This window comes from Cherax quadricarinatus, chromosome 18, assembly GCF_038502225.1.
Source record: "Cherax quadricarinatus isolate ZL_2023a chromosome 18, ASM3850222v1, whole genome shotgun sequence".
In the NCBI taxonomy this organism is placed as follows: Eukaryota; Metazoa; Arthropoda; class Malacostraca; order Decapoda; family Parastacidae; genus Cherax; species Cherax quadricarinatus.
The window spans coordinates 40,725,490-40,749,600 of NC_091309.1; the positions used below are offsets into that span (position 1 = coordinate 40,725,490).

The 24,111-nt window shown below is 40.0% G+C and overlaps 1 protein-coding gene across 4 annotated transcripts in view; it reads left to right on the top strand.

Annotated features, from left to right (window-relative positions):
• The window catches only part of LOC128689246 (peroxisomal N(1)-acetyl-spermine/spermidine oxidase-like), a 504,316-nt gene that overhangs the window by 426,919 nt on the left and 53,286 nt on the right, over nucleotides 1-24,111 (top strand). For 2 of the 4 annotated variants that reach the window (XM_070086437.1, XM_070086436.1), the window contains exon 17: nucleotides 4,383-4,550. The exons of 1 other annotated variant lie outside the window; for it this stretch is intronic. In XM_070086437.1, the coding sequence (XP_069942538.1) occupies nucleotides 4,383-4,550 (168 nt within the window). Of the gene's footprint in view, nucleotides 1-4,382; nucleotides 4,551-5,000; nucleotides 5,062-24,111 lie in introns of all 4 variants that reach the window. One more of the 4 variants, XM_070086439.1, reaches the window with a different exon arrangement.

The window sequence follows — 24,111 nt, forward strand, 5'->3', positions numbered from 1 at the left end:
GAGGATAAATAAGTATACAAGATATGATGTAGGGCGAAATGACAGTAGTTTGTTGGATTATGTATTGGTAGATAAAAGACTGTTGAGTAGACTTCAGGATGTACATGTTTATAGAGGGGCCACAGATATAGCAGATCACGTTCTAGTTGTAGCTACACTGAAAGTAAAAGGTAGATGGGATACAAGGAGAATAGAAGCATCAGGGAAGAGAGAGGTGAAGGTTTATAAACTAAAAGAGGAGGCAGTTAGGGTAAGATATAAACAACTATTGGAGGATAGATGGGCTAATGAGAGCATAGGCAATGGGGTCGAAGAGGTATGGGGTAGGTTTAAAAATGTAGTGTTGGAGTGTTCAGCAGAAGTTTGTGGTTACAGGAAAGTGGGTGCAGGAGGGAAGAGGAGTGATTGGTGGAATGATGATGTAAAGAGAGTAGTAAGGGAGAAAAAGTTAGCATATGAGAAGTTTTTACAAAGTAGAAGTGATGCAAGGAGGGAAGAGTATATGGAGAAAAAGAGAGAGGTTAAGAGAGTGGTGAAGCAATGTAAAAAGAGATCAAATGAGAGAGTGGGTGAGATGTTATCAACAAGTTTTGTTGAAAATAAGAAAAAGTTTTGGAGTGAGATTAACAAGTTAAGGAAGCCTAGAGAACAAATGAATTTGTCAGTTAATAATAGGAGAGGAGAGTTATTAAATGGAGAGTTAGAGGTATTGGGAAGATGGAGGGAATATTTTGAGGAATTGTTAAATGTTGATGAAGATAGGGAAGCTGTGATTTCGTGCATAGGGCAAGGAGGAATAACATCTTGTAGGAGTGAGGAAGAGCCAGTTGTGAGTGTGGGGGAAGTTCGTGAGGCAGTAGGTAAAATGAAAGGGGGTAAGGCAGCTGGGATTGATGGGATAAAGATAGAAATGTTAAAAGCAGGTGGGGATATAGTTTTGGAGTGGTTGGTGCAATTATTTAATAAATGTATGGAAGAGGGTAAGGTACCTAGGGATTGGCAGAGAGCATGCATAGTTCCTTTGTATAAAGGCAAAGAGGACAAAAGAGAGTGTAAAAATTATAGGGGGATAAATCTGTTGAGTATACCTGGTAAAGTGTATGGTAGAGTTATTATTGAAAGAATTAAGAGTAAGACGGAGAATAGGATAGCAGATGAACAAGGAGGCTTTAGGAAAGGTAGGGGGTGTGTGGACCAGGTGTTTACAGTGAAATATATAAATGAACAGTATTTAGATAAGGCTAAAGAGGCCTTTGTGGCATTTATGGATTTGGAAAAGGCGTATGACAGGGTGGATAGGGGGGCAATGTGGCAGATGTTGCAGGTGTATGGTGTAGTAGGTAGGTTACTGAAAGCAGTGAAGAGTTTTTACGAGGATAGTGAGGCTCAAGTTAGAGTATGTAGGAAAGAGGGAAATTATTTCCCAGTAAAAGTAGGCCTTAGACAAGGATGTGTGATGTCACCATAGTTGTTTAATATATTTATAGTTGGGGGTTGTAAGAGAAGTAAATGCAAGGGTCTTGGCAAGAGGCGTGGAGTTAAAAGATAAAGAATCACACATAAAGTGGGAGTTGTCACAGTTGCTCTTTGCTGATGACACTGTGCTCTTGGGAGATTCTGAAGAGAAGTTGCAGAGATTGGTGGATGAATTTGGTAGGGTGTGCAAGAGAAGAAAATTTAAAGTGAATACAGGAAAGAGTAAGGTTATGAGGATAACAAAAAGATTAGGTGATGAAAGATTGGATATCAGATTGGAGGGAGAGAGTATGGAGGAGGTGAATGTATTCAGATATTTGGGAGTGGATGTGTCAGCGGATGGTTCTATGAAAGATGAGGTGAATCATAGAATTGATGAGGGGAAAAGGGTGAGTGGTGCACTTAGGAGTCTGTGTAGACAAAGAACTTTGTCCTTGGAGGCAAAGAGGGGAATGTATGAGAGTATAGTTTTACCAACGCTCTTATATGTGTGTGAAGCATGGGTGATGAATGTTGCAGCGAGGAGAAGACTGGAGGCAGTGGAGATGTCATGTCTGAGGGCAATGTGTGGTGTGACTATAATGCAGAGAATTCGTAGTTTGGAAGTTAGGAGGAGGTGCGGGATTACCAAAACTGTTGTCCAGAGGGCTGAGGAAGGGTTGTTGAGGTGGTTCGGACATGTAGAGAGAATGGAGCGAAACAGAGTGACTTTAAGAGTGTGTCAGTCTGTAGTGGAAGGAAGGCGGGGTAGGGGTTGGCCTAGGAAAGGTTGGAGGGAGGGGGTAAAGGAGGTTTTGTGTGCGAGGGGCTTGGACTTCCAGCAGGCATGCGTGAGCATGTGTGAATGGAGACAAATGGTTTTTAATACTTGACGTGCTGTTGGAGTGCGAGCAAAGTAACATTTATGAAGGGGTTCAGGGAAACCGGCAGGCCGGACTTGAGTCCTGGAGATGGGAAGTACAGTGCCTGCACTCTTAAGGAGGGGTGTTAATGTTGCAGTTTAAAAACTGTAGTGTAAAGCACCCTTCTGGCAAGACAGTGATGGAGTGAACGATGGTGAAAGTTTTTCTTTTTCGGGCCACCCTGCCTTGGTGGGAATCAGCCAGTGTGATAAAAAAAAAAAATATTGAGTTTTCTGGTGAAAGTGCTTCAGCTGATCATACAGCAACTAGTAATTTCCTTGCTGAACTGATGGAAATTATTTCTGAAGGTGGCTATGAGCTTCATCAAGTGTTTAATGCTGACAAAACAAGCATTTTTTGGAAGAAAGTGCCAACAAGAACTTATATCAGTCAGCAAGAGAAAAGTGCACTGGGCTTCAAGGCAGCAAAGGATCGCTTCACCTTATTCCTTTGTGGTAATTTTTCAGATGATTTCAAGTGTAAGCCCATGGTTATTTACTGCTCTAAGAATCCTCATGCTTTGAAAGGTGTAGATAAAAATACCCTATCAGTAATTTGGAGGTCAAACCAGTAAGCATGGATGATAGAGGAAATATTTATTGACTGGTTTAAGCATTACTTTATTCCTGAAGTCAGGTTTTACCTGCACAGCAAGAACCTTGCATTCAAGGCTCTTCATTCTTGATAATTTCCGTACTCATCCACAAGCTTTGCTGGACGTGACCCCACATGTAAAGTTTTATTTTTACCTCCAAATACAACATCTCTAATACAACCACTGGATTGGGGAGTTATTAAATCATTCAAGTGTAACTACACAAAAAAAGTTATGAAATAACTAGTTGCATCAATGGACTCTGACTCCAACTTGGCTGTACCAAGCTTCTGGAGTAAATTTAACATTGCAGATGCTATCAGCTATGCTAGAAGTGCATGGAATGAAGTGTCCCAATCAACATTAAATGCAGGCTGGGGAAAGTTATGGCCTTCTGTAGTTCATTCTTTCACTGTTTTTTCCTTGCTTGAGAGTCAGGTTCAGGAAATTGTTCAGCTGGCAAAGAGATTACCAGGTGATGGTTTTGAAGATATGAATGAAGAATATGTGAACGAGCTCTTAAAAGATGATGGTGATGAAGACAGGAGTTCAGAGGAAATGTTGGCAGAGCTCGTTGAGCATATACAAGGAAGCCATATAACAGAAGAAGATGAAGAAGAACCTGAAGAAAAACAGTATTGCAGCAGTTACATGAGCAATTCCATATTATTGGTAAAGTTGCAGACTTTTTCATTGAAGGGGACCCTGACAAATCTAGAGCAGTGCTTTGAAATGGGGTCTAGACCAGCTGATGATGCCTTACCTTCAGCTGTATAATGTACTGCAGGGTAAAAAGAGCCCAGAGATCCATTACAGAACTTATGCACACTCCAATACAACCATCGACTTCAGTACCAGAACCTCTGCCATCCACTTCTGTCGACAACCAACAGCCATCCACCTCAGTCCAGTAGGGCCACACCATCCATATCCACTCTCTCCACAATCATTCACAAACACCATTACCCACAATTTAAGGTAAGAAACACTATTATTTCTATTGTATTTGTAGTCTTAAGCAGTAATATATCACGACAGTGCACTACAATTACATATTTGCTTTTATTTTTGTAAGATCTGTTGCTCTAAATAAAAGGTTGTTTGGCTTTATGGGGGCTTCCAGGAACAAAACCCTATTTTTCCCATAAGTTCTTCAATTTGTCTAACATGGTTTTGCCTAGTACAGCATTTTCAGGAACGTAACTACCATGTTAAACGACAATCTACTGTAATAGGCTATATAGAAACAAAGGATTTTTCTCTTTTGTTGCTGCAGCACTGTTTTGGGCATTAGTGTCACCTTCAGAGGCTCTATGGTGCCACCCCTTGATGGTGTCACCCTGGGCAGCCTCCCCCAACCCCCCTTATGATGCCACTGTCTATTAGTATAAGTTTCTTATGATTTACAGGCAGTTACCTCCATGGGATATGGCACCATAGACAAGATATTTTTAGAATATACAGATGCCTGGTGGAAGGAGGACTGGGAAGGAGTGCAGATAGTGTGGACTTCAGACATACCAGATTTTGAACGTAAAGTTCCTCATACAAGACTACATGATGGTAGCTCTGAGCAGGTACAGTACTATCATACTACTACTGGAAACTACACTGATGCTATACAGTAATTGTTAACATTCCTCATACAAGGCTACATGTTGGTAGCTCTGAATAGGTACAGTACAACACAGTAAAATTTTCATTTCTTTATGTAGTCTACATGTAACAAAATAGTAGGCACTAAAGAAAGCCACTAGTATGCAATGCATTTCAGGCAGTGTTATCATACTCCTCCTGGAGACCACACTTATGCTATAGAGAATTTGTTATCCTGATATTCAAATATAACATTGGAAAACAAATAGAATTTGTTATCCTGATATTCAAATATAACATTGGAAAACGAATATATCATAGTATGGCTTGGTTCAATTTGATTATTGTTTTATATTGAATCCTCATGTGACTAGACAATTCTGTTAAACAAATTATCTGAGCAAAACAGTAATTTTATCTACAATGTTCAGTGTTACAGACCTGGAGAGGGTATCCTGCCTCAACTTATTTCGCAGCCCAGCTCTCTCTGAGGTATACTACCTCCTATTTCCCTGATTCCCCATCCTTTACCCAGTATGTGACTTACCTGGTAGGTAAACAGTGACAAAAGCCAAGAGGTAGGAATAAAATTTCTGTAGAGATCCAGGCAAACATGAGGAATATTAACCCTTAACTGGGATGAAGAGTTAGAGTAAGAGGCAGATAGGACAAAAGGTAAATGGCAACAACAAGTAAGAGAGAGATGAAAGTTTATAAACTAAGGGAGGAGGAAGTTAGGGTGAGATATAAGCAACTATTGGCAGAAGGTGGGCTAATGCAAGTATAGGTAGTGGGGGGGGGGGATTAGAATGTGGGGCAGAAGTTTGTAGCTGTAGGAGGGTGGGTGCAGGAGGAAAGAGGAGTGGCGGAATGATGAGGTAAGGGTGAAATAAAAGAGAAAAAGCTAGCTCATGAGAGGTTTTTATAAAGCAGAAGTGATATAAGAAGGCCAGAGTATATGAAGAGTTAAAGAAAGATGAAGAGAGTGGTTAGAGAGTGCAAAAGGAGAGCAAATGATAGAGTGGTAGAGGTACTGTCAAGAAATTTTGCTGAGAATAAGAAAAAATCCTGGAGTGAGATAAGTTAAGAAAGCCTAGGGAACGAATGGATTTGTCAGTTAAAAAACAGAGTAGGGGAGTTAATAGATGGGGAGCTGGAGGTATTGCATAGATGGTGGGAATATTTTGAGGAACTTTTAAATGTCAATGAAGAAAGGGAGTCAGTAATTTCATGCACTGGCCAGGGAGGTATGGCATCTTTTTGGAGTGAAGAAGAGCAGGATGTGAGTACAAGGGAGGTACATGAGGCATTATGTAGAATGAAAGGGGGTAAAGCAGCAGTAACTGATGGGATCATGACAGAAATGTTAAAAGCAGGGGGCAATATAGTGTTGGAGTGGTTGATATTTTTGTTTAATAAATATATGAAAGAAGGTAAGGTACCTAGGGATTGGCAGTGTGTGTGTATAGGTTCTTTATATAAAGGGAAGGGGAACAAAAGAGATTGTAAAAATTTTAGGGGAATAAGTTTCCTGAGTATCCAGGTAAAGTGTACGGTAGTATTATTATTGGAAGAATTGGAGGTAAGACAGACAGCAGGATTGCAGATGAGCAAGGAGGCTTTAGAATGGAGAGGGGATGTGTAAATCAGGTGTTTACATTGAAGCATATATGTGAACAGTATTTAGATAAAGGTAGTAAAATTTTCATTGCATTTATGGATTTAGAAAAAGCATATGATAGAATGGATAGGGGAATAATGTGGCAGATGTTGCAAGTGTATGAAATAGGTAGGAAATTACTAAATGCTGTAAAGAGTTTTTTATGAGGATAGAGACTCAGGTTAGGGTGTGTAGGAGAGAGGGAGATTACTTCCCAGTAAAAGTAAGTGTTAGACAAGGATGTGTAATGTTACCATGGTTGTTTAACCCCTTAACTGTCCAAATGTAGATCTAGGTTCTCTCACCCAGTGCTTCGAATATTTTGAAAAAAAAAAAAAAAAAAAAAATTAAATTAAAGAGGGCAATATTCTGTGTGTAATAAGACCAAAAAAAAAAAAATATTAGTCAGTACTTACTGAGACATAAGACCACTAAGTTGGTGCTGAATGCTCACCTGAGGGCAACATGAAGTGTTGACGATATACACTTACCATCCGACTTACGACCTGCTCGACATACGTCCACTCGACTTACGACCGTGAATCTGGCAGCTGGGCTGGGCCGGCTGATGCATACCACTGTACAATATTTGACAATACTATACTCGCGGCGGCAATGCGCCATGCAGGCAGCATCAGTTTGAGTTACCCTGCCCTATCAGCAACATCATACTATATTAACCCGTAAATGGTCCAAACGTATATATATGTTCTCTACCGTAGTGCCCCAACTTTTTTGAGAAAAAATATTTTTTTTTTACCCTTTCAGGGTTTCAGCCATACTAGTACGGCTTACACACCAGGGTTTTTGACGTACTAGTATGCCTAAATTTTAGCGCCCTCAAATCTAGTGAGAGAAAGCTGGTAGGCCTACATATGAAAGAATGAATCTATGTGGTCAGTGTGTGTAGTATAAAAAAAAATCCTGCAGCACACAGTGCGTAATGAGAAAAAAACTTTGACAGTGTTTTTGGATTAAAACAGCGATGTTGCACTGTATTTTCGTATGGTATTGTTACGTTGGCATGTCTTATTACTTTGATAGTAAGGTTCTCACTACATGTTCTAGTGTGGGGTAGCTTTTTACTTAATGGCCTTATCTGTCTAGGGGTAATACTTACATCATGGCTGATCATCTTGAGTGTCTCTGATATCCTTTCACCAGCTCTCTTCACAGGTTATGTAAACTACTACTATAAAAATATAACTGTATTCTAAATAGATATGTACAGAAGATACAATTACAGCAATCACATTTTCAAAACAAAAATCTACACACTCCTTAGCTGTTCTCCCACATGGTGCATCTCAGCAACTTTGTCCTCTCTTCTTGACTAACTCTGGGCTAACCAGTGTTTTGACACACTTTATTCACCCTGGGTATGGTGGCCACAACTTAAGTTATAAAAACTCACCCCTGGAGCACACATAATGCCCCAAAAAGATAGAAAGAAGGACCCAGAGGTCCTGCCACCTTCATGTCAACAAACAGAGAGAGAGAGAGAGAGAAAGAGAGAGGGGGAGGAGCCTAGCTAAGCTCCTCCCACACCCACCAAAAACAAAAGACTGTTGCCAAGCACAATTCTCCAGTTACCACAATTCTACCACACCTTACAACTTTATAAACTACTTATTTAAATTGTGTGTTTGTGTGTCTATAGTATAACCTATTATATTGAGAAAAAAGGCTTGACCCAGCTGCATCTCAGTCATAAGAGTGATCTGCCCTTATGACATTTAGAACTGAGTCCCCATCAATTCAATATAATTAGGTATTCCAGAGTAACTGTTACTTATAAATACATGTTGGGTGCTATAGCCCCATAACACCCCCACCTCCAGATGAAGTCTCACAAAAGCTAGCCGTGTCCCTCAGGATACGGCTAGTAAAAGTATATTGCTCAAGTCTGAAGGCTGTAAGCAAGACTACTAGAAATGCTACATATTTCCCAGCACCATAACTACTCTTCACTTTACTGTTATTTACAACAGATTGCAGAATTTTTTAGAAAAGCATTTTAACCATACCCATATACTCAAGGGTGTAGCTATTTACAATTTTAGTGGCTTTTAAAAACAATACACATTACAATGCAAGAATTGCACACAATGTCCACTGTGAAAGCCTGCACCAACAGGCCTGTGCCTCTGCTGTGGTAATCCAGCAAGCAACTGGTACTCCAGGGTGGCATCTTCCTGATCAGGAGACGAGAGTAGAGCCAAACCCAGAGCAGTCAGGTGTACACCAGGCAGGAAACTTCACAAAACATGTCAAGGTGTCTCTCACTTGGTGGCCGAACCAAACAGTGAGACTTCCAGTCAACACTCACGATCCTTAACATGGTCAGGCACTCAAGCCCATCTTCCGAGGTCCCACTCCACACAGATCCTCCAAACTTATGAAGAGGAGGCTGACATAGAACATGGAGGGGTCCAAGGGACCACAAAGGCAAATCGTTGGGCCATTTTGTATATAGAGCACACCAAGACACAACATCACATACCTTCCTGAAAGTCTCATGTTACCGAAGGTTGTCAACCACTGCCTCAACTCACATTTACATATACACTGACCCTCGTCACACTTTTGACTCCGACTAGACTCCTTCACAGTCAGATGGCTGGTAGAGAGTACTCAGGCTCGCCGAGAGTTCACCACTGCAAAAACAACAAGGTCAGCACATGACAAACACTATGTACAAAGTACACACCATGCATCTACATGAAACATCTAGAGAGAGCATCAGCAACCACATTCTCTGAGCCTTTTATATATTTAACTTCCAAATTAAAAGGCTGTAGGAACAAAGCCCATTTTAAGAGTCTGATTTTAGTCACCATACACAGGAACAGGATGAAGAGATCCTGAGACATGTACAAATGCTGAATAGCCAGCCCCAAAATGAAAATTTTCTTTCTTGTGGTAAAATGTTGACATTTAAATTTAGAAGGTTGCTCATTGATAGTAACAGTTCTGCAACCTCTCGCAGTACAACAACAACACCAAAGACATCTCTTTGCACCCAGGTTGGATACATCAAGTTTACACAAATACCATCACGTTCGATCTCACACACAAATTTTAAGCACACAATGAACACAATTTGCATTACACACATGAAAATGGTACTGGAACACAGGCCATGGAAATCACATCTTCCTGCCCCATGTTTTAGTTTATTTAAAATGTTTGCATCTCTTAGTGCATAAGTATCAATCTTTCTAATCCTGTAAACCTTAATTGTTAAATGTACTTTGTGGTAGTCAGTGTTTATGCCCAGGGTGCCATCTAATTTGGGAACCATGAAGCATGGAAATGCCCACTGACTCTCACTAAGCACTACAAACTGGTGTTGGAAGAATTTCACTTCTTCCTCCATATCCAATTTTTCATACAGATTTTTCCCACACAAAAGTTGTTGAATTGGCTCAGCTTCCTTAACAGTTACTTCATGGAGTTTCAACTTTTCCCCATTACTGACATCCCAAACCTTTATAAGGTTCCAAGGTGGCTGATCCAACTCTCCAACATTTTTCTCATTAAACCCAAGCATGCATTTCCCAAAATCTTTTACACACGTTATTTCTTAAATACGCTTTTGCTATTTCATACAAATTACTGCAGCCCTTTACATTCCATTAAAACATTGGTCTCTCTGAATTTTTGACATAACTTCAAACCCTTTGACCGGTTACTATGTACATTATGCTCATTCTTTTCTTGCTTGGGGGTGTGGGTTTTATATCTAACCCCTGGGAACTTACCCCCACAACATGTGTTCAGCTCACAGCAACTTTCCATACAGATTTTCACATGAATTGGCTCCAGTATCAGCACTTCCTCTACAGCCTCCAGAGCATTATGATCCCACATCATCCTGGTCTGGTTGATGGGCACGTTCACAAGTACCATCCACCTCATATGAGCCAAACAGTGTCTGAAACTGAGAAAAAGCTCCGAGGGGAAAGCATCACCATCCTCCCCAAGCCAATAGCTCAAGAGATTCCAGAGTGCTTCCCCACTCAGCAAATACAAAGAAAGGGATCCTCTCATCCCAGTTGTTAGTATTGTCTATACCATAGGCTTGCATCATTGTCTTGAGGGTTTGATGTAATTTCTCTATTTTCCCTTGAGATGGAAGGTGATAGGCAGTTGAAAACTGAGGCTCTACTTTTAATCCCTTTAAAACATTTCTAAAAGACTTTGAGGTAAAGTTAGGCCCTTGGTCTTTTTGCACCTCTTGAGGAAAACCAACATGAAAAAAGAACTTCATCAAAACCCTTAAGACTACATGAGCAGTTATCTTATGTAGAGGGACTGCTTCCAGGTACCTGGTAGTGGAGCAAATATTTGTGAGTAAATAATCATTTCCCAGTTTGGTCCTTGGGAATGGACCAAGTACATCTACTACCAGCTTGCTGAAGGGTTCACCTGGTGCTGAAATATACTGAAGGGGAACAGGTTTAATACTTTGACTAGGTTTCCCTATAAATTGAAAGACATGATAGGTCTCAATATACTCTCTGACAGTCTCCCACAGCTGAGACCAGAAGAGGAGCCTGGAAACCTTGGACATCACCGTCTGGGGACAAAACCCTTGTACTCCTTCCGTCGATACTGCAAACAGAGGTGAATTCTTTGTAAGAGTTCCCTCCCTGAAATGAAAACACTTATTTAACTGTAAAATCTCTTCCTCAGCAACAGCGACATTTTCCTGCACAAAAATTAATTGCACCCTAGTAGGTGCAGCCTCTCTCACACTATTTAACTGATCCATTCTCCAATCATGCTCAGCTCTGGCTGGAACATCCTTTTCTTCAGTTGACTGCAGTTCAATATCAGAAAGCAGAGTTACCAAACTTAAGCCCTCACCATCCTCATGAGAAATATCATGAAGACTGTTGGTAGCAGGATCATGAGCCATACTTCTCATGGCAGGGTTTTCCTAGCCATTTCCTCCCAACATTTGGGACTTGGTTTCCCCCAAACTAGTTGTTCCTCACTGTCTAACAGGCCCATAACATTATTCCCTAATAAGAGGTCGACCCCTTCGAAGGGAATTTCATCTGAGATACCTACAGGGAGATAGCCAACTTTGTATGCAGATTCTACCCATAATTTGTGTATAGGTGTCCTTATGGTTGAACCCGTAATACCCTTCAACAATATATCTACCCCAGTATAGGTATCTTTAGACACAGGCAGCACTCCAGCACATAGCAAAGAGTAGATACTACATCCATCTCTCAAGGACAATATGTTCTCAACTCTGCCTACATCCGTTTGCAAACCAACTGTGAACCTACTAGAAAATATACACATCCTGGGGTCTAGATCCAAAGGTTCCTCTTCACCTTGCCTTGAAGACCTAATGCAGGCAACTGGATGTATCTCTGCAGTTAGGGTCCCCTGGGATGGTTCCTCCCTTTCCTGATATTGCCGTCTAGACCAGCAAAACTTTTGTGTGTGTCCAGTTTTGTTACAGTAGTAAAGGTATTTTTACCATTTGGTGTAGGACTGGTACTGTTTACTCGAGGACCTGAAACATTATCTGATTGCCTAGGTAAACTTTGAACTCCAGCTGACTTACCTTTTCCTTCTATTTTAGAGGGCACCTCAGCCTTCATTTGTCCCTGAAAATTCTTGTCCCACTTACCTTTATGACCATAGGACTTGGAATAAGGTTTAGAATGAGCGGGAAAATTTTCAGAAGCAGCATGACTATTTTTACTTACCAATTCCCTGCGAGCCAAGAATCTGTCACCTAGATCCAGTGCTTCTGAAAGATTATCTGGGTTTTTGTCCTCCAGATACTCTCTGAGGTCAACAGGAATTGTATTGTACAATTCCTCATGAACCATCAGATCTACTAATTTGTTATAGTCTTTATTAACTCCTTTGGAACAAACCCATTTCTTAAAAAGGAACAGTTTCTCATTCCCAAACTCAGTTAAGGTCTGCCCATCCTGAAATTTTTGATTCCTGAACTTTTGTCTATATTTCTCAGGTATCATTTGGTAGGCAAGCAATACTAACTCTTTAATCTTATCATAATCAGAAAAATTTTGCCCCTCCAGAGTCTCTACTCTCTGGAATCCTTTACCCACAAGTTGTGTGCGAACTAGGGTAGCCCACTTCTGTTTGGGCCATCCTTGCTCCAGAGCAGTCTTCTCAAAAAAAGAAAAATATCTATCTGGGTCACTCTCTGTAAACTTAGGGACAAAATTTGCATCTTTAGTTATGTTAAGGTACTGCTCCGGCTCTTGTTCTGAACCTCCTAACCTTTGACGTTCTTCCTCCTTAGCTTTCATTAAGTTCATTTGAGCCTCTAGCACTGCTAATTTAAGTCTCATTCACTCCATTTCCATATCACCTGGAGTAGGTGATCTCTCATCTTCACTGTTACCAGGCATGTTTACTGATGAATTATAACCTTCTTCCCTGAAGCCTAATATGTTTAAAGACTCGTCTTCTGACATAGTTTTTATCTTTAAACACTTGCTTCCCCCTTACAGTATCAGTGGACAAAGTTTTCCCACAGGCACATAAAATAACACAAATTGAATGTAAAATATGCACATAGCACTTACCATAACCACAACAAAAACGTGTTACTCAACCTTTCTCCCACCTTCGGAGAAAAACAACCTGTAAACTAATAGTATATGAAAACAACACTTCCACTGACACCACCTTGGTAAATCTTCCTCTACCAGAAACATGCAACTGTTATTACCCCATACCAGTACATATAGTTCAAAGAATGTTTTGAGTTATTTTAGCAGTCAAATAACTTTCCCGGTCAAGCTCCCATGTTACGTTGGTATGTCTTATTACTTTGATAGTAAGGTTCTCACTACATGTTCTAGTGTGGAGTAGCTTTTTACTTAATGGCCTTATCTGTCTAGGGGTAATACTTACATCATGGCTGATCATCTTGAGTGTCTCTGATATCCTTTCACCAGCCCTCTTCACAGGTTATGTAAACTACTACTATAACAATATAACTGTATTCTAAATAGATATGTACAGAAGATACAATTACAGCAATCACATTTTCAAAACAAAAATCTACACACTCCTTAGCTGTTCTCCCACATGGTGCATCTCAGCAACTTTGTCCTTCTCTCTTCTTGACTAACTCTGGGCTAACCAGTGTTTTGACACACTTTATTCACCCTGGGTATGGTGGCCACAACTTAAGTTATAAAAACTCACCCCTGGAGCATACATAATGCCCCAAAAAGATAGAAAGAAGGACCCAGAGGTCCTGCCATCTTCATGTCAACAGAAAGAGAGAGACAGAGAGGGGGAGGAGCCTAGCTAAGCTCCTCCCACACCCACCAAAAACAAAAGACTGTTGCCAAGCACAATTCTCCGGTTACCACAATTCTACCACACCTTACAACTTTATAAACTACTTATTTAAATTGTGTGTTTGTGTCTATAGTATAACCTATTATATTGAGAAAAAAGGCTTGACCCAGCTGCCTCTCAGTCATAAGAGTGATCTGCCCTTATGACATTTAGAACTAAGTCCCCATCAATTCAATATAATTAGGTATTCCAGAGTAACTGTTACTTATAAATACATATTGGGTCTTATAGCCCCATAACAGTTATTTATTGTTGTATTCTAGTTTTTCCTGGTCTCATTTTATAGAATGGAAGACACATTACAGAAATTGAGATGATTTTGACTGGTTTTACAAAGGAAAGTACCTTGAAATTGAGCTCAAAGTAGCAGAAATGTTTGATTTTTACCAAAGTTCAAAAGTAAACAAATCATGCTATGCATCCAATACACATCAACTGGTGAGTTTACCTGGAGAGAGTTCCGGGGGTCAACGCCCCCGTGGCCCGGTCTGTGACCAGGCCTCTAATATTCTCTCACAAGTGTGCTGATATTATTTATACCATTTCTACACTAATACAGTAGTCTGCATAACAGTAAATCTTCTATTGTTTTGAGAGAATAAAAATTCAAAGTGGAAAGCAAAAGAATGTAAGAGGGGTGTCGGGACATGACTAATGAACAGAGAAAATGTTATTTTAGTGCCAGGAATGTCTTGTTTATTCTGGACCCTATTCAGAAATTGGTATCTTTTGAAATTTGTGTGAAATTGGCAAAATTGCTAAATTCTGACCACTGTATTGGATAGTTCAAATCGGTAAATGGGTGGTTTCTTGTATTCATTCGATATAAAAAATGGAGTTCTAGTGAAATGGTTATGATTTTTGTCGACTAGTACACTGGAATTGGCCGAAAATAGGGCTCAAAGTGGGCAAAATCGCCGATGCATAAACATCGTCAAGACGACTAACTTCACGAGAGCATAATTCCGTAAGTTTTCCATCAAATTTCATACTTTTGGTGTCATTATGATCGGGAAAAGATTCTCTATCTTTTCATAAGAAAAAAATAATTTTTTTTTTTAAATTGGGGGACCCTGAGAACAAGTCTCTGAGAGGGCCTGTCGATCCTGAAAGGGTTAATAGGAAAAAAGAGCATATGGTACCCAGGCATCACCAATTATTTTAATATGGCACACAGTGAGTGCACACACCCATTCTCTCATGTCTAGGCAACTCAGGCTTATCGTGGCAATGTTGAATGTTATTATTATTATTATTATCACACTGGCCGATTCCCACCAAGGCAGGGTGGCCCGAAAAAGAAAAACTTTCACCATCATTCACTCCATCACTGTCTTGCCAGAAGGGTGCTTTACACTACAGTTTTTAAACTGCAACATTAACACCCCTCCTTCAGAGTGCAGGCACTGTACTTCCCATCTCCAGGACTCAAGTCCGGCTTGCCGGTTTCCCTGAACCCCTTCATAAATGTTACTTTGCTCACACTCCAACAGCACGTCAAGTATTAAAAACCATTCGTCTCCATTCACTCCTATCAAACACGCTCACGCACGCCCCTCGCACACAAAACCTCCTTTACCCCCTCCCTCCAACCTTTCCTAGGCCGACCCCTACCCTGCCTTCCTTCCACTACAGACTGATACACTCTTGAAGTCATTCTGTTTCACTCCATTCTCTCCACATGTCCGAACCACCTCAACAACCCTTCCTCAGCTCTCTGGACAATAGTTTTGGTAATCCTGCACCTCCTCCTAACTTCCAAACTACGAATTCTCTGCATTATATTCACACCACACATTGCCCTCAGACATGACATCTCCACTGCCTCCAGCCTTCTCCTCGCTGCAACATTCATCACCCATGCTTCACACCCATATAAGAGCGTTGGTAAAACTATACTCTCATACATTCCCCTCTTTGCCTCCAAGGACAAAGTTCTTTGTCTCCACAGACTCCTAAGTGCACCACTCACCCTTTTCCCCTCATCAATTCTATGATTCACCTCATCCTTCATAGACCCATCCGCTGACACGTCCACTCCCAAATATCTGAATACATTCACCTCCTCCATACTCTCTCCCTCCAATCTGATATCCAATCTTTCATCACCTAATATTTTTGTTATCCTCATAACCTTACTCTTTCCTGTATTCACTTTTAATTTTCTTCTTTTGCACACCCTACCAAATTCATCCACCAATCTCTGCAACTTCTTTAGCTTTATCTAAATACTGTTCATTGCTTCACCACTCTCCTAACCTCTCTGCACTGCAGAACAATCAAAGGCACTTCTCAGTGCCAACACCAACATAACTATCTTTAACTACAATATCAGATCTTTAAGCAAGCATTACGATGACCTCATAGCATTACTAAATTCCTTACATGCCAATATGTCCATCATTACACTAACTGAAACCTGGCTAAAGCCTGATAGTACAGATGTCTATGCCATTCCTGGTTACACAGCCATACACAACTGTAGGCCAGACCAACAAGGGGGTGGCACAGCCATATACTACTCAGACCAACTAGAATGTATCACTAATACTTGCACAAGAGATGAACATGGGGAATATATAATAGCCAAATTCAAATCCAAATACCTACAAAAACCTCTCACATTGATAAACATCTACAGAGTTCCACAGTCAAACATTAGCCAATTTAGTCAAAACCTAGGAAGTATGATAACTGATGCACGCATGAACAAAGATCACTTACTACTCTCAGGTGACTTCAATATAAATCTCCTGCAAGACCAGGACCCACACATTACTGAATTCACAAACACAATGAGTAACTGTATGTTGCTACCAACAGTAACAAAACCTACAAGAGTTACAGAGACTAGTGTTTCCCTACTTGACCACATCTGGACCAACACCATATCCCCTTTAAAATCAGGCATAATTACAGATAATACCACAGACCACTACCCTACTTTCCTCATAACAACTCTTGGTAAATTACCCCAAGACACTACTAAAGTCACCTTCAGACTTCACAATGAGGCAGCCATTAATAACTTCACAACAGCAGTAGCAAACATTGACTGGCACACTGAGCTAGAAATCAATACAGATATTGACGAATGTATTAATAATTTTCTAAAAAAGACTCAATACCTCTATAACAAGCACTGCCCTAAAAAAACTAAGCAGATGACAGCTAAGAGACTGAACAGTCCCTGGCTAACACCCAGCATTCTCAAATCCATAAATACAAAACACCAATATGAAAAACAGTACAGAATGGGTCACATAACCAGAGACCAAACAAAACGTTACTCATCAATCCTAACCAGCCTGATAAGAAGGGCAAAAAAATTGTATTATGAGAACAGATTATCCAACTTACGAGGTGATATAAAAAAGACCTGGAAAACCCTATCAGAAATTCTGGGAACAAAAAAGATATCACGAAATAGCGAAATAAAATTAGCAAAATCAGATGAACCCCAACTCCCACCAACAGAAACAGCAAACAGACTCAATGATTTCTTCTCCACTATAGGACAAAACCTTGCCAATAAAATCCCAAGCTCAGATACCCCACCAAATGACTACCTCACCGGCAACTACCCGAACACACTGTTCCTAGCTCCGACTAACCCATACTAAGTCTCCCTTATTATCAACGCACTAAAAAACAAGGCAGGAGATTTAAATACCTTACCACCCTTTATATACAAAAAAGTGTCACAAGTGCTATCACCAATCATTGCAACACTCTTTAACAAATCCATTGAATCCTCCACCTTCCCTACAGTACTCAAAATACCAAGGGTCACCCCGACCCACAAAGGAGGAGACCAAACAGAGTTGAATAACTATAGGCCAATATCCAACTTACACCCTCTCTCAAAAATCTTCGAAAAATTAATTCATAAACGAATCTACTCCTACCTTATCTCCCAAAACATACTCAACCCCTGCCAATTTGGATTCAGGCCTAATAAAAATACTAATGATGCTATTATACACATGCTAGAACATATATACACTGCAATAGAGAAAAAAGAAGTCCCACTGGGGATCTTCATTGACTTACGTAAAGCTTTTGATACAGTTGACCATGACTTGCTCCACGTAAAATTGTCACACTATGGTATAAGAGGGCACTCCCTCAACTACCTCAAGTCATACCTCAGCAACAGAAGCCAATATGTGTACGCAAATGGGGCAAACTCTTCTGCACAACCAATTACAGTTGGTGTCCCACAGGGAAGTGTCCTTGGCCCTCTTCTCTTTCTCCTATACATAAATGACCTACCAAATGCTTCTCAATTACTCAAACCCACACTATTTGCTGATGACACAACATACGTCTTCTCCCACCCGAGCCCAGTCACGCTAGCCAATACTGTAAATACCGAATTACAGAAAATATCTACCTGGATGAGTACTAACAAACTTACACTAAACATTGACAAAACCTACTTCATTCAGTTTGGTAACAGAGCTACAGATGTCCCTCTTAACATAATGATAAACGGATCACCTATCACAAAGCTAACAGAGGGAAAATTCTTAGGAATCCACCTTGATAATAGACTCAAATTTCATACACATATACAACAAATTTCTAAGAAAATTTCCAAGACTGTAGGCATACTATCGAAGATACGGTACTATGCTCCACAGTCAGCCCTCCTGGCCCTATATCACTCTCTTATTTACCCCTATCTCACCTATGGAATTTGTGCATGGGGCTCAACAACAAGTAACCATCTCAGACCACTAATTACCCAACAAAAGGCTGCAGTTAGAATGATAACAAATTCTCACTACAGGCAGCACACTCCACCAATATTCAATACACTCAACCTACTCACCATACAAAACATCCATACTTATTACTGCACCTATTACATACATAGAACACTCAACTCTGATATTAACCCTCCCCTCAAACATCTTGCCAACCTCAACAGAACACATGACCATAACACAAGGCACAGATCACTCTTTGATATTCCTCGTGTCCATCTCACGCTATGCAAAAACTCAATGCACATAAAAGGCCCTAAAATCTGGAATTCATTACCTGTAAATATAAAAGAAACACTACCTGTTTATAAATTCAAGTCTCTTCTCAAAGATCACTTACTCACCCAAAACCAAATAAATACTGAATAACTGAACCTTATAAATTGTATATCTTAAATGTTTCTCACAATTATATCACATAAATGTTAAACCTAAAACCCAATCTAACTTTATTATTTTTTAAATACACTATTTTTTTTTTTATTATCACACTGGCCGATTCCCACCAAGGCAGGGTGGCCCGAAAAAGAAAAACTTTCACCATCATTCACTCCATCACTGTCTTGCCAGAAGGGTGCTTTACACTACAGTTTTTAAACTGCAACATTAACACCCCTCCTTCAGAGTGCAGGCACTGTACTTCCCATCTCCAGGACTCAAGTCCGGCCTGCCGGTTTCCCTGAATCCCTTCATAAATGTTACTTTGCTCACACTCCAACAGCACGTCAAGTATTAAAAACCATTTGTCTCCATTCACTCCTATCAAACACGCTCACGCATGCCTGCTGGAAGTCCAAGCCCCTCGCACACAAAACCTCCTTTACCCCCTCCCTCCAACCCTTCCTAGGCCGACCCCTACCCCGCCTTCCTTCCACTACAGACTGATACACTCTTGAAGTCATTCTGTTTCGCTCCATTCTCTCTACATGTCCGAACCACCTCAACAACCCTTCCTCAGCCCTCTGGACAACAGTTTTGGTAATCCCGCACCTCCTCCTAACTTCCAAACTACGAATTCTCTGCATTATATTCACACCACACATTGCCCTCAGACATGACATCTCCACTGCCTCCAGCCTTCTCCTTGCTGCAACATTCATCACCCACGCTTCACACCCATATAAGAGCGTTGGTAAAACTATACTCTCATACATTCCCCTCTTTGCCTCCAAGGACAAAGTTCTTTGTCTCCACAGACTCCTAAGTGCACCACTCACTCTTTTTCCCTCATCAATTCTATGATTCACCTCATCTTTCATAGACCCATCCGCTGACACGTCCACTCCCAAATATCTGAATACGTTCACCTCCTCCATACTCTCTCCCTCCAATCTGATATTCAATCTTTCATCACCTAATCTTTTTGTTATCCTCATAACCTTACTCTTTCCTGTATTCACCTTTAATTTTCTTCTTTTGCACACCCTTCCAAATTCATCCACCAATCTCTGCAACTTCTCTTCAGAATCTCCCAAGAGCACAGTGTCATCAGCAAAGAGCAGCTGTGACAACTCCCACTTTGTGTGTGATTCTTTATCTTTTAACTCCACGCCTCTTGCCAAGACCCTCGCATTTACTTCTCTTACAACCCCATCTATAAATATATTAAACAACCACGGTGACATCACACATCCTTGTCTTAGGCCTACTTTTACAGGGAAAAAATTTCACTCTTTCCTACATACTCTAACTTGAGCCTCACTATCCTCGTAAAAACTCTTCACTGCTTTCAGTAACCTACCTCCTACACCATACACTTGCAACATCTGCCACATTGCCCCCCTATCCACCCTGTCATACGCCTTTTCCAAATCCATAAATGCCACAAAGACCTCTTTAGCCTTATCTAAATACTGTTCACTTATATGTTTCACTGTAAACACCTGGTCCACACACCCCCTACCTTTCCTAAAGCCTCCTTGTTCATCTGCTATCCTATTCTCCGTCTTACTCTTAATTCTTTCAATTATAACTCTACCATACACTTTACCAGGTACACTCAACAGACTTATCCCCCTATAATTTTTGCACTCTCTTTTATCCCCTTTGCCTTTATACAAAGGAACTATGCATGCTCTCTGCCAATCCCTAGGTACCTTACCCTCTTCCATACATTTATTAAATAATTGCACCAACCACTCCAAAACTATATCCCCACCTGCTTTTAACATTTCTATCTTTATCCCATCAATCCCGGCTGCCTTACCCCCTTTCATTTTACCTACTGCCTCACGAATTTCCCCCACACTCACAACTGGCTCTTCCTCACTCCTACAAGATGTTATTCCTCCTTGCCCTATACACGAAATCACAGCTTCCCTATCTTCATCAACATTTAACAATTCCTCAAAATATTCCCTCCATCTTCCCAATACCTCTAACTCTCCATTTAATAACTCTCCTCTCCTATTTTTAACTGACAAATCCATTTGTTCTCTAGGCTTTCTTAACTTGTTAATCTCACTCCAAAACTTTTTCTTATTTTCAACAAAATTTGTTGATAACATCTCACCCACTCTCTCATTTGCTCTCTTTTTACATTGCTTCACCACTCTCTTAACTTCTCTCTTTTTCTCCATATACTCTTCCCTTCTTGCATCACTTCTACTTTGTAAAAACTTCTCATATGCTAACTTTTTCTCCCTTACTACTCTCTTTACATCATCATTCCACCAATCGCTCCTCTTCCCTCCTGCACCCACTTTCCTGTAACCACAAACTTCTGCTGAACACTCTAACACTACATTTTTAAACCTACCCCATACCTCTTCGACCCCATTGCCTATGCTCTCATTAGCCCATCTATCCTCCAATAGCTGTTTATATCTTACCCTACCTAACAGAATACTCCATTCTACTGAATTTACAACAATGCATGCAACCATATGACCTGTCTTTGTAATACTCACTTGTGCTTTATAGTAATCAGTTTACATTAATGTTTTTCACTGATTTCATCATTGCTTAGTTAATCTTAAGTTAATTTTAAGCCAGCCCGTAATGCTATGCATAGTATAAGTGGCTTTGGCATGCTGCTCTTATCTGTATTTTTTTGTACCTCTGTAAGTGTGCTCAAATTATAAATAAATAAATAAATAAATAAATAAATATACTCTTCCCTCCTTGCATCACTTCTACTTTGTAAAAACTTCTCATATGCTAACTTTTTCTCCCTTACTACTCTCTTTACATCATCATTCCACCAATCGCTCCTCTTCCCTCCCGCACCCACTTTCCTGTAACCACAAACTTCTGCTGAACACTCTAACACTACATTTTTAAACCTACCCCATACCTCTTCAACCCCATTGCCTATGCTCTCATTAGCCCATCTATCCTCCAATAGCTGTTTATATCTTTCCCTAACTGCCTCCTCTTTTAGTTTATAAACCTTCACCTCTCTCTTCCCTGATGCTTCTATTCTCCTTGTATCCCATCTACCTTTTACTCTCAGTGTAGCTACAACTAGAAAGTGATCTGATATATCTGTGGCCCCTCTATAAACATGTACATCGTGAAGTCTACTCAACAGTCTTTTATCTACCAATACATAATCCAACAAACTACTGTCATTTCGCCCTACATCATATCTTGTATACTTATTTATCCTCTTTTTCTTAAAATATGTATTACCTATAACTAAACCCCTTTCTATACAAAGTTCAATCAAAGGGCTCCCATTATCATTTACACCTGGCACCCCAAACTTGCCTACCACACCCTCTCTAAAAGTTTCTCCTACTTTAGCATTCAGGTCCCCTACCACAATTACTCTCTCACTTGGTTCAAAGGCTCCTATACATTCACTTAACATCTCCCAAAATCTCTCTCTCTCCTCTGCATTCCTCTCTTCTCCAGGTGCATACACGCTTATTATGACCCACTTCTCGCATCCAACTTTTACTTTAATCCACATAATTCTTGCACTCACACATTCATATTCTCTTTTCTCCCTCCATAACTGATCATTCAACATTACTGCTACCCCTTCTTTTGCTCTAGCTCTCTCAGATACTCCAGATTTAATCCCATTTATTTCCCCCCACCGAAACTCTCCTACCCCCTTCAGCTTTGTTTCGCTTAGGGCCAGGACATCCAACTTCTTTTCATTCATAACATCAGCAATCATCTGTTTCTTGTCATCCGCACCACATCCACGCACATTCAAGCATCCCAGTTTTATAAAGTTTTTCTTCTCTTTTTTAGTAAATGTCTACAGTAGAAGGGGTTACTAGCCCATTGCTCCCGGCATTTTAGTCGCCTCATACGACACGCATGGCTTACAGAGGAAAAATTCTTTTCCACTTCCCCATGGACAATAGAAGAAATAAAGAAGAACAAGAGCTATGTAGAAAATGGAGAAAAACCTAGATGTATGTATATATATATGCATGTGCGTGTCTGTGAAGTGTGACCAAAGTGTAAGTAGGAGTAGCAAGATATCCCTGTTATCTAGCGTGTTTATGAGACAGAAAAAGAAACCAGCAATCCTACCATCATGCAAAACAGTTACAGGTTTCTGTTTCACAGTCATCTGGCAGGACGGTAGTACTTCCCTGGGTGGTTGCTGTCTACCAACCTACTACCTACTACCTACCTATGTTGAATGTATGACAGATAAAATGTTTATATACATTTGTGGCACTAGTGGTAAAAACGTATATATACGTTTGGACCATTTACGGGTTAACTGTACTAATTGGACAGTAAATTTCACCATGGTCCCTGAGAAGTAGTCTGAATCTTGCGCTAGAGATTGTGGCAAGAAGGCAATAAAGGCTCTTACTCTCGAACTCTATTTGTTTTCACTGTTGCACATAAACCTGTCTGTATCCATCTGCCTGGATATGTCTGTCTGTCTATCTGTCTAGATCTATCTGCTTATCTGTCTTTATATCTTCCTATGTGTGTCTGTCTTTCTGTCTACCTGTGTGTTTGTCTTTCTGTCTGCTTGTCTCTCTGTCTTAGAGCCACTCATGCACCAACAGGTATTACACACAAAGCAGAGTTGTCACATTTTCAATATGATGCTAATATCACTATACGGTTCATTTATCTATCACAATTCATCTAATATGACATAATAAACAATGCAAATAACATAAAAACCTGATATACACTCTAGAATGAATAAAATATGAACTTAACTACTTTAAACTCCACATCTTGCACCTGTGCTGGTGTGTAGCTACACATTAAAATCATTAAGAGTGTGTTATTGATCTTGAAGATGCCATATTAATAATGATAATAATAACACAATAATAATCACTCTGAGGCGCATTAAATGTGTATAAAACGTTAATATTGACATTTTGCTTAATCCATCTATGATTTTTTTTTCAAAATTATATAATAAACATGCTACGTAACATATAAACATATAAATTAACATAAATATGAGATGTTTTTCCAGTCGGCTTGATAGAGTGAACAGAAACCATTCGTGTCCGGGCTGGTAACAACAACAACAACTAGTTTGTTTACATAACTCGCAAACCTTCTACACACTCATTCTCTCTCTCATTTATTCATTTAATCTTGTTTACTCACCTCTCACTCTACATTAAGACTACAGATATTTTAAGGTAAGTAATGAGTGAACACTATTATTATTATATTATATTTTAATATTATTATTATTAATATAAGTACATATGTATTATTGTAATAATAATAATTATTATTATTATTAATTTAGGGAACTGGAGCACAGAGCCACTGTACAGCACT